General features: G+C 40.8%; 1 protein-coding gene across 1 annotated transcript in view; it reads right to left on the bottom strand.

Annotated features, from left to right (window-relative positions):
• Nucleotides 1–1,019: 1,019 nt before the first annotated feature.
• LOC104527462 (pikachurin-like) overlaps nt 1,020–13,577 on the bottom strand; it is a gene marked incomplete at its 5' end in the record, with an annotated part of 18,478 nt that continues 5,920 nt past the window's right edge. The window contains 4 exons of the mRNA XM_010171187.1: nt 1,020–1,102; nt 5,765–5,945; nt 8,344–8,460; nt 10,051–10,162. Coding sequence (XP_010169489.1) covers nt 1,020–1,102; nt 5,765–5,945; nt 8,344–8,460; nt 10,051–10,162 — 493 coding nt within the window. The remainder of the gene's footprint in view (nt 1,103–5,764; nt 5,946–8,343; nt 8,461–10,050; nt 10,163–13,577) is intronic.

The raw sequence follows: 13,577 nt of genomic DNA, 5'->3' as shown, positions 1-13,577 counted from the left end.
AATGAACTCAATACATATTTTGGTGAGACAACTCCTGAACTAAGGGTATGATATTTCTATGTATGTGTGTGTGTGTATAGATTTTTTTTTTTTTTTTTTCGAAAAATAATAGTAGTAATTAACCCAGAACAAGGATAACCAAGTAGCAGTCATAGATTTCACCATCTTCTTAACTCTCCTCTTCAGGTCATTGTCCTGGGTTTTTTTAGCTAAATTTCTTTTTTAATAGCTAGAATAGTGCTGTATTTTGGTTTCAGCATGGGATTTGTTATGAGAGAAAAATTGATAACATGCCCATGTTTTCATTTTGTTGCTGGGAGTTGAAGGACTTCGTGTTTTGTTAGTCTGCAAGCACAGGATCTAGGGGGGGTGAGGAATATTGAAATTAATAAGCTAAACTGGCATTTGGATATGCCAATGGCATATTCCATGTCATGTCCAGTATATTAATGAGGGTCTCTTCCTCTCGCTCTCTCTGGCTTTCTCTCGGGCTCTCGCTCTCCCGGGATTGCGGTTTTGGTTCGGGATTGTCGCTTCCCCGGGATCGTTATCTGGGAACCGGCTGGGCTTGGTCAGCAGGTGGTGAGCAGTTGCCCTGGCTATCACTCATCTCCATATTTTGTTACTGTTATCATTATCACTAATATTTTAAGTTAGTATTATTTTAAGTTTTCTTTTATTTCTATTATTAAATTGTTCTTATCTCAACCTATGAGTCTCCTCACCTTTGCCCCAATCCTCTCCTCTGTCCCCCGGGGGTGGGGGGAAGTGGATGAACGGCTGCGTTGGCTGCTGGCCAAGGGCTTGCCCAGTGAAACTATCACAAGGTTAAAAGATGCTCAGATATTATAACAAGTTGAGCCATAAGCATAGGCACAGAAAATGTATTTTTTCCTGAAATTTAAAAATGTGGCAAATAAATCTTAAAACACTTAAATATACAACATGCTTCCACCTAAGGCTTCTAGCATTATAATGGCAAACAAACAGCACAATTATTTATGTTCACAGGAGATACACTACCTTTTCAGGATATCTGGATTATCATATGTGAGGTAACTGCGACCAATAAATTGTGGGATTTCAATAGCTTCTGTAATGGCTGAAAAGCAAATAAAAAAACAAAGATGAGTGTCAGTTAGCTGACATCAAAACAGAAGACAAAAAAAAGACAAGATTATTTTATTGATTTACTCCTGCACTGGCAGGTACCTGCCGGCAGCACAGAACTGACCTGAACTCACAGCCAGTTCATACTTAAATGTAAGGGCAGTAGTTGAGGCAGTTTAAAGAGCTGACAGTCCCTCTACTTATGGCCTTCAGGTCATGAGCCTAATGTGTTGCTCCACCATAAACAGTGCAGGAAAATATGAAGTATTGTGAAAATGTTGCAAATTTTATTTTTATCCCTGTTTCTACATTTCTTGATTCTCCATGTGGTTCAAGCCACCTTTCTGTCAAAGCTTATGCAATAACCACCCTTTGTTTGGACTCTTAGAAATTCTTCCCCAGCTCCTAATGGAGCAGCATGTGCAGAGCATGTGCTGGGACCTCTCATCCCAGTCACACTTTCCTGTGTGACCTCCTGTAGGTGTTCCTGCTATGGCAGGGGGGTTGGACTAGATGATCTTTCGAGGTCCCCTCCAATCCCCAACATTCTGTGATTCTGTGATCCCTGCAAAGTGAGGCTGCGGGACAACAGAGGCAAACTCTGAGCTCCCCATTTTATCATTTTCCATTTATTTTGTGTATGTTACTTTGCACAGAGCAGCTGCTGCCACACAGGGCTCACTCCTGGGGAGCAGTGCAGGGGAAGGCTAACTCTGGGGAGGACATAGAGGCTGTCCCTCATCACTTTAGGTCTATTGAAAGCAACTGAGACTATGCTAAAGGCTGTATGACAGAGACTGCAGAGCCTCTTGGTTTGTGCCTTTGACATGCTGCAGTGCTGTCTGGGAGGGTGTTTTGCTCAGGTGTCCCACACACAGCATCTCCCATTTCTCTAGGGACAGCCCCTGCTATAGCTGCGGTGTACAGCTGCTGGGACAGCAGCACGCACTGCAACCAGACCTGGAGCTGGTGTGTTGCTGCCCATGGAGAAAACTTCAGCAACGTAACTCAGATGTGTGATATAAATCACTGAACATCCCTGATACACAGCCTTCAGTAAGCTATGAGCACTGGCCTGAACAGATTTTCTTTCAAGTGAACATCCTACAGTTTGCTGTTGATTCCTCATAACTGACTGCTCCATCAATATAAGCCAGTTTTATAAATTCCTTAAAATAGCTTCCTCCATCCTATTTTCTTCCTGAGAACTAATCCCTTCAACCCACAGTTAATCCCATCTATATGAATTTCAAGCTTTTCAGGGCATAGACGCCTGCTTTCTTTCTGCAATGCAGAGGCTGGCTGGGCTTTAAGAGCTCACTGTAACACACATACACAACAACTGGTGTAGTCTGGCAGCCAACAGGAATATGAAATTTTGCTTTAAGTGCCAAGGTTGAGAATTTTAAACAGCGGCAAATGCCTGTTTTCATCCGTAATGAAATCAGGAAAGCTGCCTAATGTGTCTAAAGAAACCATCACAGGCTGACCACAGCCTGCAGCCTGCCAGCATCATTGGAAGACATGTTACACTAGGCCAGAGGTTCCTTGACAGGTCTGACGCTTTCTGCACTGGACAGTCTCTGACCAAGACAGATGATTGCAGAACATGAAAGGAGCCCTTCTTCCCCCATCACATCCCACACCAGCCCTAGAGCCCTGCTGTTCTTGCCTTTGGCAGGGGAAGGTGCCCATGCCCTTGCTCTAGCACTCTGATTTCCTCTACAGAGCTTGACAGGCATTTATCTCTCCCTGCTTTTTTATATGTTCTTCACTTGCTGCATGGAATCTGACCACAGAAACTCAAATAAATTTTAGCAGTACCCTTGATGCATTCAGGGTCTTTGCAAACAGAAGGGAACAGGGCCAGTGAGGATACCTAGGATTAAACACCTTCATTTGCTGCTCATCAGGACTTTCCAGAGAGGCATAAAGCTCTCATGACAAGTGGTAGTGAGCTCTGAACTGCAGGGCAGCCTGAAGTAGCACCCACCTCTACAAAGCACTCATCAGGCTGCATGGCCCCACTGCTTTGTGAATACAGGGACCAGCTCTACAGCTACCACTCTGCACTTGGCAGGTGCTCTGGATGCATTTTAAAATATCAAAAGGATAAGGTTTAAGGAAGTATTGTGTAACCCCAGAAAATATTCTTTCTTACTGCTAGAAGCTTGCCAGGCTTAATGGAAACCCAGCACGCAGCTTGCTAGAGCAGACACAGACACACCATGACAGAGCAGTTTTCACATCATTTGCAGTACTTACTGTTTAGGCAGTAGCTTCCACACTCTGCAGTGAGTCAGCACAAAACAAAACAAGAACATTCTGGTTTTATTTTTCTATAGCATAAAAGCCTCCCTTCCAATGACTGTCCAGTTTCATGCCCACCCTTCTGCAAATGCATGATCCCCACTTCCCTTTTGCATAGACAATTATAAACACCTGTGAAGGTAACACTCTTTTATTAGTGTTTTGCCCAAGTATTTATACTTGTCTGCTCAAAATTTACAAAGATACAGATAGGTAGGACCAGCACTAAATCCCTCTACTCGTCCTAGTTTTAAAATCCCAGTGACTCACCACGGCTTCTGTGGGGATCAGCTCTAATCAGGGGAAAGCAACTGTTCACTGTTCTACTCCATCTTACAATTAACTATAAAAATACCTTTAACATTCCCCACAACGTGGACAGAAGATATAAAACCCAGTAAAGCCAGCAGAAACTATTGAATCCTCAGCCAATGATCCATTACAATGTGAATCAATATCTCAAATACCATACCTCACTCCAGCATCATTTGACTTTTATAAGTGCTATGTATAATTTTGGAGAATGAGGCAGAGCCCCTCACAAGCACTTTATTTTTTCAGGGCGTGGGGTTATAGCAACCCACCAGCAAATGGGACAGAGACTGCACCTGTAGCCTCTCACATACCCTCTGAGCACGTTAACCAAATCCCCATTCTGAAGGAGGTGCGGACACACACGTGCATCCTGCCTTAGCTGTGTCTACACCCTACTGAAGTGACACAGGTAAGGATTATTTTGAGAAATCTGCTCCAGGCTCATCAGAGCTATCTTAGACTGAAGTTCAGGAGGAGGGACCTCCATGCTCTCTGCACATCCATCAGCAAAAACATGGATTTTCGGTGGCAGCTGAGGCTGCCCAAGTGTAGGGGGGTATTGAAAGGCACCTGAAGAGCAGCCACAGGCAGCAGGAACAGAAGACAGATGACTCATGCTTTTGGACACTTTTAAAAATGAAGTAAGGTTGGAATCACATAGGAAGCAATACCCAGGCTCCAGCCTAAGCCAAAGGCACAAGGCACTTCAGGCTGTCTCTGAAAGCCTGGATGCCCATCAGGTTGGGCGAGGGAAGAGAGCATGGCATGCCAGCTGTGTGGCAGTGCTGCCAGTGCCAGGAGGCAGGAGCCATGGGGTCAGCTCGGTACACTGCTCTCAGGGCTTAGCACAGGCCAGGAGCAGCAGATGAGCTGCGAGGAGCTGTGACCCAACCAACACGCAAGAGCCCATTGCATAGGCAGGCAGACACACAACCCAGCTGCAAAGCACTCACTCCCCTTGACTACCCCTGGAGACCTCAGTATTGTTGCAGATACCATATTGAAGTCAGGAGCTTACCACCCTGCACATACCTAGAAAGCCAAAATCGCAATTCTCTCTCCTCCCCGTGGAGAAGCTGGGATAAATGACGTTGCTCCAGCTATTAGTTAGACCACAACAACGTAAGCGAAAGCGTTTCTTGCATTGTATTTTAGTAAAATGTTTTTGTTCTAAGGTATTGTCTTTTTTGGAAGAAAAGGCCAATCTATTAATCACAATTTAACCAAAACCACTACATTGAAGTTTGAAGTCTGTGCCTGTGAGAAATGAAAGCGTGGGTGAAGACAATAATGTCAGTCAGTTCTTTTGAACTGAGTTTGCTGTTAAATTACAAACCCTTCCCTTAGGAATTTTTCAAGATCAAGCCTGACAGAAAGGAAACATCTCCATCTAGTGGAGTAAGTCAAAGCACATTTTACTTAACACTTCATGCAATCTGAACACTTTCCTGAATCTAAGGTTTGAATTATTACAGTGGCTCTGAGGAAAGAAAAACATGTTCATCTGGACAGGTTTTCCTCCATGGTGGTCTCCGTTATCATACCAAGGTAGGGTTTGTGGAGATGGTGACGTTACCATCACAGTAGTCAGTGTCTAAAAAAGGCCTAGACCTTTCTGTATATGAGAACAGCATTTGTTGTGAGCCCTAGAGAGGATAAAATTACAAGGGTTATCAATGCTCATGCTTCAGCACATAACATAATCACTGGCTGGAGGACGTTGGCAGGAATTCCCCTTTGTATAGCACTGCATAATTAGGGAGGTGTACAAAGTGCTCAGTGTTGGCCACCATGAGCAACCAGATACCAGGCTGCTATCTGTGGATCATAGCTCTGTGCTGGGATAATAGTTATGATGTTCCTAAATAAGAAAACTAATTCTTCTCTGGGTACGTGGCATGTGCATGGATGCAAATGGACCTCTGGCTTCTATTTCAAGGGATGTGTACAACAGCAGTTGTAGGTGCTAAATCTCTCTTATTTTTGCAATCAACTCCGGATCTCTGGATTGAAATGCAGACATCGTTACCTTTTTGGCAATGTTGCCCATCAAAGCCCAGGGGACAGTCACATTCGTAGCTGTCCTTCTTGGGAACACAGGTGCCTCCATTTGCACATGGTGAGCTCACACAGGGATGGGCAGCATTAGCTAGGTTGACTCCAAAAGCGAAATCATGTTTCACATCGATTGTCCGGTCATTCAAGATAATCTATGTATTTTAAAAAGAAAAAGAAAAAGAAAAAAAAAAAAAAAAAAAAAAGGAAAAAATCATGCTAAAACCTTCAAAATTTTCAGTATTGCAATGCTAGTCAGAAGACTTCTCTAAAGACTTCAGACAAAGGTAAGCCTCAAAACTTGACTGAAAACCTGTGTCTTGTGATGAGTGTTTTCCAGTGGCAGAGGTTCAACTCATTCTGTTGCTCATCCTAACCTGGTGGAGATGTTTCCTTTGTGTTTTGTGACATAGACTTAGGCAACTCCCATACGGGGTGAAGCTGTGTGGATTTACCAGTCATGTCTGAACACCATTGCAATGCTTCGTAGTGGAGCCATAAACTAGGACTGTAAAATTAGATGAGCATTGCTGAGGAAAAGTGTTTCTGGGCTCTGGAAACCCCCCAGGAGATGAGTGTTGACAACAGAAATATTAAGCAGAACAACTTGTTTTTCACATTTTCTATTGCTTTTTAGTATCTCATCTTGCCTGAAAGAAGCTAGAGTTAAGAATGGATGAAAAACATAATTAATGACTTCACAAAACTGTTTGTATATAAACCAAGGAGAATTGTTAAATGTTGGGATTTTTCCAATGTGTCAACAGCATATGTTCTCCAATACAAACCAGCATTTGTACAATCTCAGCTGTTATCTTGGCAGAGAGATTACTTGCAGGTATGGCTTCTCATCTCAGCTACATCAAAACAAGTTCATTTTCACAAATAAATACATTTTTAAGGCCAGAAGTGAGAATGGCAACAGTTACTTTGGCTTCTGCATTACTCAGACAATGTACCTTAGGGGGTGGTCTATTGTGGGGTTAGATTGCATCAACCATATATACTCTGTATATACTCTGTTTGAAACAGTGTTAAACAAGATCAACAGCAGAAGAACATTCAGTTCTGTCATAAAGATGAACCAGCAAAGAACCCACTACCTTTTCAGCTTCTTTCTAACTTACAGCTGTGTTGTCCCAGCAGTTAACAAGCCCCTGCTCTTAAAAATGTGTCTCTTATTTCTGGGCTTAAACTTATCTGCAGCTTCCAGCCGTTGTTTCTCATTGGTGATGTTTGTAGCTTTATTTCTATACAGTTCTCCAAAATCTTGCTATATGCGAACACAGCAGTTAATTAATACTCTCCCAGTGCTCAAAAGGCAGGCAATACTCTTCCTTGACATCTCATTCAGGCCTCTGGGAAGGCAATTCCACCTTTTTAATTACATCCCAGAAGTAAGAGCTCACACTCAGTTTTTCCCAATCCTTATCAGTGCCTCTGTACTCTATGGTACCACCCCTCACTTAGTAAGTGTGACTTATGTTAATTGCTCTTAGACTCCCTATCTTGCTCTCCAAAATGCACTGTATGTAGTCAAGTCACATTTCCAAAGATGTTTGGGTGAATGTTCCCATCATCATTACACACTCCTCCGGTTTTATTGAACATCATGTTTTCTGCTAGGCAGAAAGACTTTACAAAGACAGTGGAAAAAACTGGATGACGTAATAAAACCATTTACACTGAATACCCTTCTGCCCTTGATAAATTGTTCTGAGATGCATTATTAGGGTTTTTTTTTAAAAAAAGTTAATTAAATTTGATGATGCAATAATCCACTCCTTTAAAACTGTGAAGATTCAGGGCCAACCTTCCAGTTTCATCCAAATTATTTTAAGTATGTCTAATCTAGGGAGAGGAAATGTTAGTTCAGTTTGAACTTTCTTTTGATTACTTATTAGGACTTACTATGTATTTACAGATTTATTCTCCAGAAGAGAATTGCACCCATGCACAGCTGACCCCACTGGAACATCAACCCTAAAGTCTGCCAGCAATGAAAGAGATCTTCTCCATTCATGTGTCCCATATACAATTGCAAGAGGGGAACGCAGTGAGGCATGGAACTGCTGTGTGTCATAAGGACATGCTAGCTGGACTGGAAGCCACTGTAATTTGCAGCTTCTTCTTCACTCCTTACTGTGTTGGTTACATCAGACATTTAGCTGCCTCAGTCGGCATACCTTGAAGTATTTGAGTACTTCTTCTGTTCATTTATTTATATATGGTGCTGAAGGGCACTCTGAGGGCTCTAATCTTGATATAGCTTCATGCATCATTCTGAACTTGATCCCATATGCCTTCTGCTCACTTCTTAGTACAGTATGGAAATTCTGGCAGTGATCATATTTACTAGCTATTAAAGTTAGAATGACTTTTCACTGTGAAATATGTGTTTAAGCACTTTGTGGTGTGGGCCTGAGGTGAAATCTTGGTTTATTCTGAATATTTCCAGTGGTATAAGGGCAGGTTTCCATCTAAAGGGCAGGTTTCCATCTCACTGGATGAGATGGAAATAAATGCCTGCAGGATGTTACTCTGGGCATGTACCTTCTGGATGCTCCCGCTGAAGGGCCTCAGGATCCCAGAGTTCTTCTTCACAGCATCATAACTAGGGACTCCGCCAATAAATATTTCAGAGCTGCACTTAATCTGTGTGAAAGCCCCCTGCAAGACATATAGGAATAACATTTTATCAGAGTAGCTGGAATCACACTTGTATCTTCAGATTAGCTTACATTAGATGTTATAGCTCACTTTAATGCCTCTTTACTTCTGTTAATTGCATTTCTTTGTACAATTCTCTCAAGAAAGCCACCGTAGGACACTCTACTGACTATGCTTTATCCTAATAAGAACTAGATGAAACATCTCAAGTATTCAAAATGGGGAATACTGAAGGAAGAAAGAAAGGAGACTGACTCACTCTGACATCTGACTGCACATCTACCTCTATTTGCAATGACTTGAGGAACATTGATGTGAACCTAGAACAAGAATGAGGCTCATAAATTTAAAATCAGAGCAAAGTCCATGGAACAGAGACTCATTTAATGTTTCCAACATCTGAAAGGCTAATCCATAGAAAGACATGGGATTAAATGGAAAAAAAAAAAAAAACAAAAAAAAAAAAAACAAAACAAACAAACAAACAAACAAAAAAAACATTGAGTTTGCAATAGTTACCAGGAGCAGTTGCTCAGCATACCTGATGGGACTAATCAGGGTTCTGATGAAATGGATGTTTAACAGCTAAAGACAGGACAACTGTGTAATTCCAGTGCTGCAGAAGCTCCTGTGATTTCTTTGTTGGTAGCTCCCAGCCAACCCCCTTCTGCAGCTGCATTGCAGCACTTGGAGAAAAAAAATGACCCAACTATTAAAGAAGTCTTGACTACTCTGTTTGAATGTTTCCCATCTAATCTGTTTCTTGACAGACAAATGGAATTTCAATTTATTTAAGTTTTTCAAGAAAAGTCTATGCTTTAAATAGTTTCCCAGTTTGCACAAAAAGCTGGAGATTCTTCTGCTAACAGAATCTGGAGTTTGGTTTTCTTGGACGCTATTCTTTTCCACTAGAAAAAAGACATTTTCTAAGCAGTTCTAGCCTCGGGTTCTTGGGATGAAAAGCATCTCTGTGTATGCATTTGAGTACTTAAACTGAATATCCTGCTCAGTGTAAGCAAAATTTCACCTTATTAAAAAATTGAGTCACTATGAGCTCTAGGTGAGTGAAGAATAAAATGCAAGCCATCAACTGTTGGGGTATTCCAGCCCTTACTCTTTCCTGAAAATTACTTTTGGAAGGAAAAAACAAATAAATAATTCTTTTCTGGTCTCCTTTCCAGCACAATATCCAGAGGAGGTAAAAACAGGACTTTCTGCACATAATTTCCAATTTCATCCTTCTCCAGATGACTCATTTGATAGAACATACATTGTTCAATGGACTTAGCAACAACCTGTGAATACCAAGAAAGAACCTCAAGAACATGTATGAAACAAACACAAAATTTGAGTCCAGGCAGACTCACAAGAGCATGTCAGATTGTGATTTCAGCTGTCTTTACAGGATCCCTGTCCTCAGAGGGAAGACTTTATGTGCAAATTTACCATTTTGGGCTTAAGAAAAATGTTCCTCTAACGTGTATACTTTTTTGAGCTTACAAGAGCTCTAAGAGCAGCCCGTGTAGTTTACTATGCAAACATTTTATAGTCTAACAGACGTATTCATGACAACCCATGCCATATGCTCACCTCTGCCATCCCTTCCACTGGATTTTGCTTGTCCACTTGTAGGATACCATTCTTTGCTGTGCGAGAGACTCGCAACTCATGCCACTGCCCCAGACTGACAGGTTCATCACTCCTGTTTTAAGGGGAAGAAAACTTTAAAATATTTTGCACTTTTGCCTTACTGATATTTTCAAATATCGTTGTCATGATTAAAAGTCAAGTCCTCTGGTGAGATTTTCTAAATAAAAAATAAAAAATAAAAAATAAATCACTGTGTTTCTTTCCTTATACGGAAGCAACAACTTCTGAATCCCATCAGAAAAGGAAAATAAGATCATGTTCCTATAGCAAATAACAAGCACTCTGATTTTATTTGTAAATGAAACATTTCTGTAATCAGCATGCGACACATCTCTCTCTGAGCTGATTTTTTTGCTCAGCCATTTATAATGCATGAAGACAAATTTTTGTCTCAGCTGTACATCCTCATTTCACAATGACATAAGCCTGGAGACAGAGCTTCCCACTTAACGGTCAGTGTAGTCCCACATTCTTTGTCCTCTCTTGAAACAGAACGACTTTGTGTTGGCTTATCAGCTCTATTTATGCGGCCTGTTACACTGACATCTATACACACAGGATCAGCCCGGCTGCTGTACATTAAGGGGAAGTAACTAAAATATGATCTTAATGAAGTGATGAGACCACGGCTAGGAACAATAATCCCCAGTTGTTCAAAGTATTCACTAGTCTCAAAGGATGCATTTTAAAACTATTCTTACAATCTTTATTAGTTCAGCACTCACATGAATAGCAGCCTGTATAAAGGACAAAACCACATTCCCTTTTACAAGTTCTACAGAACTTTATATTTGTTTTCAAATGTCATTTTACTACACTGGTTAAAACATTTTATGTCTAAATGTTATCTTGCAGCCTTTCCTCTGGGAGCAATGAAAACTTGTGCTTGATTCACTGGTCAAGCTGGAAAAATCAGAAACTGTGTAATCTGGGACACCTGAAGACTTTCTAGCTTTCAATGAAAAAGTACAAATTGTTTTGGGTAAAGTAATGTTTCATATTTTCAGGCTACTTACATTTAAAAATTAAAAAAAGATACATTTCAAAATAAAAGAACTGAAAAATTGTGATTTGAAATAGTGAGTCAATAGCGATTCAAATGCTGATTAAAAGGGTATATAATTTTGAAAATGTGAAAATAGCAAATTCATTCATCATCGTTATGGTATTTAGGATTTAACTGCCTTGGGTAAATCAATAGGCAATAGAATTTAATCACTTTGAAGAAGTCAGCATATACATACAAAGGAACCAGGTAGGTTTAGCTACCTAGTAAGAGGCAATACACACATTTTCTCTCCTCTGCTGATTAGGTCATCATCATGTTAACCCTCCTGCTCTGCTAGATTTAATTACAATTAGGGTTGATTAAGCCTTGCAAAGTCATCACTTCAGAGTTGCATCTTATTTCTTGTATTACCAGGCTATTTGAAACCAGCACGAGTTTGGTAATGCTTTCTGCAGGCATTTGAACACTTCTGGCTCTTAATGCACCATGGGGTTAACAATTACTTCTCCCCATGTAAACTGAACCTTAAAAAATACACCAAATGATGAAGATCTTGATCCTGTGAACACCTGGCCAAGAGAAATCCCAGGGCACAACAAATTCTTCTCTGAGACACCTTGGTAAATAGCTTAGGTTCTGCATCCGTCTATCCGCTCGGCATCCCTGTTTCCCCTGTGGACACAGTGCCGCCTCCATTCCACAACACTTCAGGCAAATCCCAAGCTTCACCAGCGTCAGCTTTCCTACTGCTGCTGCTGCCATACATAAATGAATTTGTCTCATCCTTAATGATAAAGACATGATAATTGTGTTCTGATTATATATATATATATACACAAAATATATATTCCTATGGAAGAGATAGCCAGGATGACCAGAGTTATATCCTTGTTTAGGACAAAGGGTAGATGTGAAGCAGTATGACGAAGATCATGGCAGACTTTTAAGAAGATATTGGCTAAACAGGCATGAAAACCAGGGAATCTGCATATCTCATTTAATCACTGACAGAGCTGATGACAGGGTGTACGCTGCACACGTTATCTAGAAAAAGGCACTAACAGGACATCCTGACAACTGTCAACAAAGCCTGCCTGCCTGGCGGGTCTCCCCCATTACCCAGCTATCACACCACGCTCTTTCTCCCCAATGCACATGATGCAGGTGCTGGCTGGTGTCCTGCTTACCTTTCTGCTTTCCAATAGGAAAGGGCAGTTTCCACTCCCAGGCACATGCATATGATCTTGTCACTTTTTACAAGTGCTTGTTAACTTTAGTCAAGGTTGCTTTTAAGTATACAATATTCTTGAGGGGAAAAAAAAATGATGTCTAATGTCTTACAGTTGTCATTAATAGGGATTAGACAGTTTTACTCAGAAAGAGATTGAAGGCTGTTGTAAGAAGGGCCATTTTGGGTTGGAGCAAAGGTCTCTGACATTAGCTATTTCTGACACTTCCAGCAAAAGAAAAGAACAGTGCAAGTATGGAGTGATTCTTCCCTTGATATATCATCCTGGCTTCTGGCAACTTGTCATTTAGCAATTTCCTGAGTCAGAGGCTGCATCCGTACAATTGTGTTTGATCTCCCTCAATGGAGCTTTCTTCAAATTTGCTGCCTTTTTTTTTTTTTTTTTTAGACTATTTATACTTCTGGCATCTGTAACACGCTGTGACAACTAGTTTCCACAACTTATTTATGTACCGTCTGAAAAAAAAGTCTTATTTTCTTTGTTTGCTATTTTTTGGTTTTCAGTTTCACTGGGCTCCTTCTAATTCTTCCATATTGAAAAAAATACATAAAAATCACTTTTTATTTATCTCAATGTAATTCGCAATCTAAAATCCTCTATCATACTTCCACCAAATTCTTTTTCAGGTTGAAGGCTCCTGCTGTGTTTGTGGAAGCTGTTTCTTTCCCACTTCTGGATATCAAAACTACTCTTCTTTTTTAATTTTACTAATTTCATCTGAAATGAAGCGACCAGAATGGCAGCAAGTTTTCAAGACAGGGTGTATTGTGGAGTTTTTCAGTAGCGTTGCCCTTTATTGCATTCCTAATAATTCTCTGCATTGTACTTGCATTTCTGTACTTGCTGCTGCTTTCACAGAACTGTCCATGATGACTCTAGGATCTTTCTCTGTCTGACAACACTAACTGTATTGCCACAGCTGTGGATTGTTAGCATTGTGCATTATTTTGCATTTGCTCCTTTGAAATTTCATCTCTCAGATTGTCATCTGAATGGGCTTGTTTGCTTGAGTCATCATTCAGTGGAAAATCAGGACATTTCTCCTAATTACAGTACAGCCAAAATTCCTGATGTCCATCCACAGGAAACATATGGTATGCGAGACTTGCAGGCAGTGTACACATTTTGCATAAGGTTTATATAGATTATTTCTAAATATTAGGTCAGCCTGGTCAAACTGGCAGCCTCCTGGACCACATCCAAGGTAC

This window comes from Antrostomus carolinensis, unplaced genomic scaffold (genome assembly GCF_000700745.2).
Source record: "Antrostomus carolinensis isolate BGI_N321 unplaced genomic scaffold, ASM70074v2 scaffold12037, whole genome shotgun sequence".
Taxonomy (NCBI): domain Eukaryota; kingdom Metazoa; phylum Chordata; class Aves; order Caprimulgiformes; family Caprimulgidae; genus Antrostomus; species Antrostomus carolinensis.
Note: the sequence above shows the minus strand (reverse complement) of the source record. Positions and strands in the feature narration are given on the sequence as shown.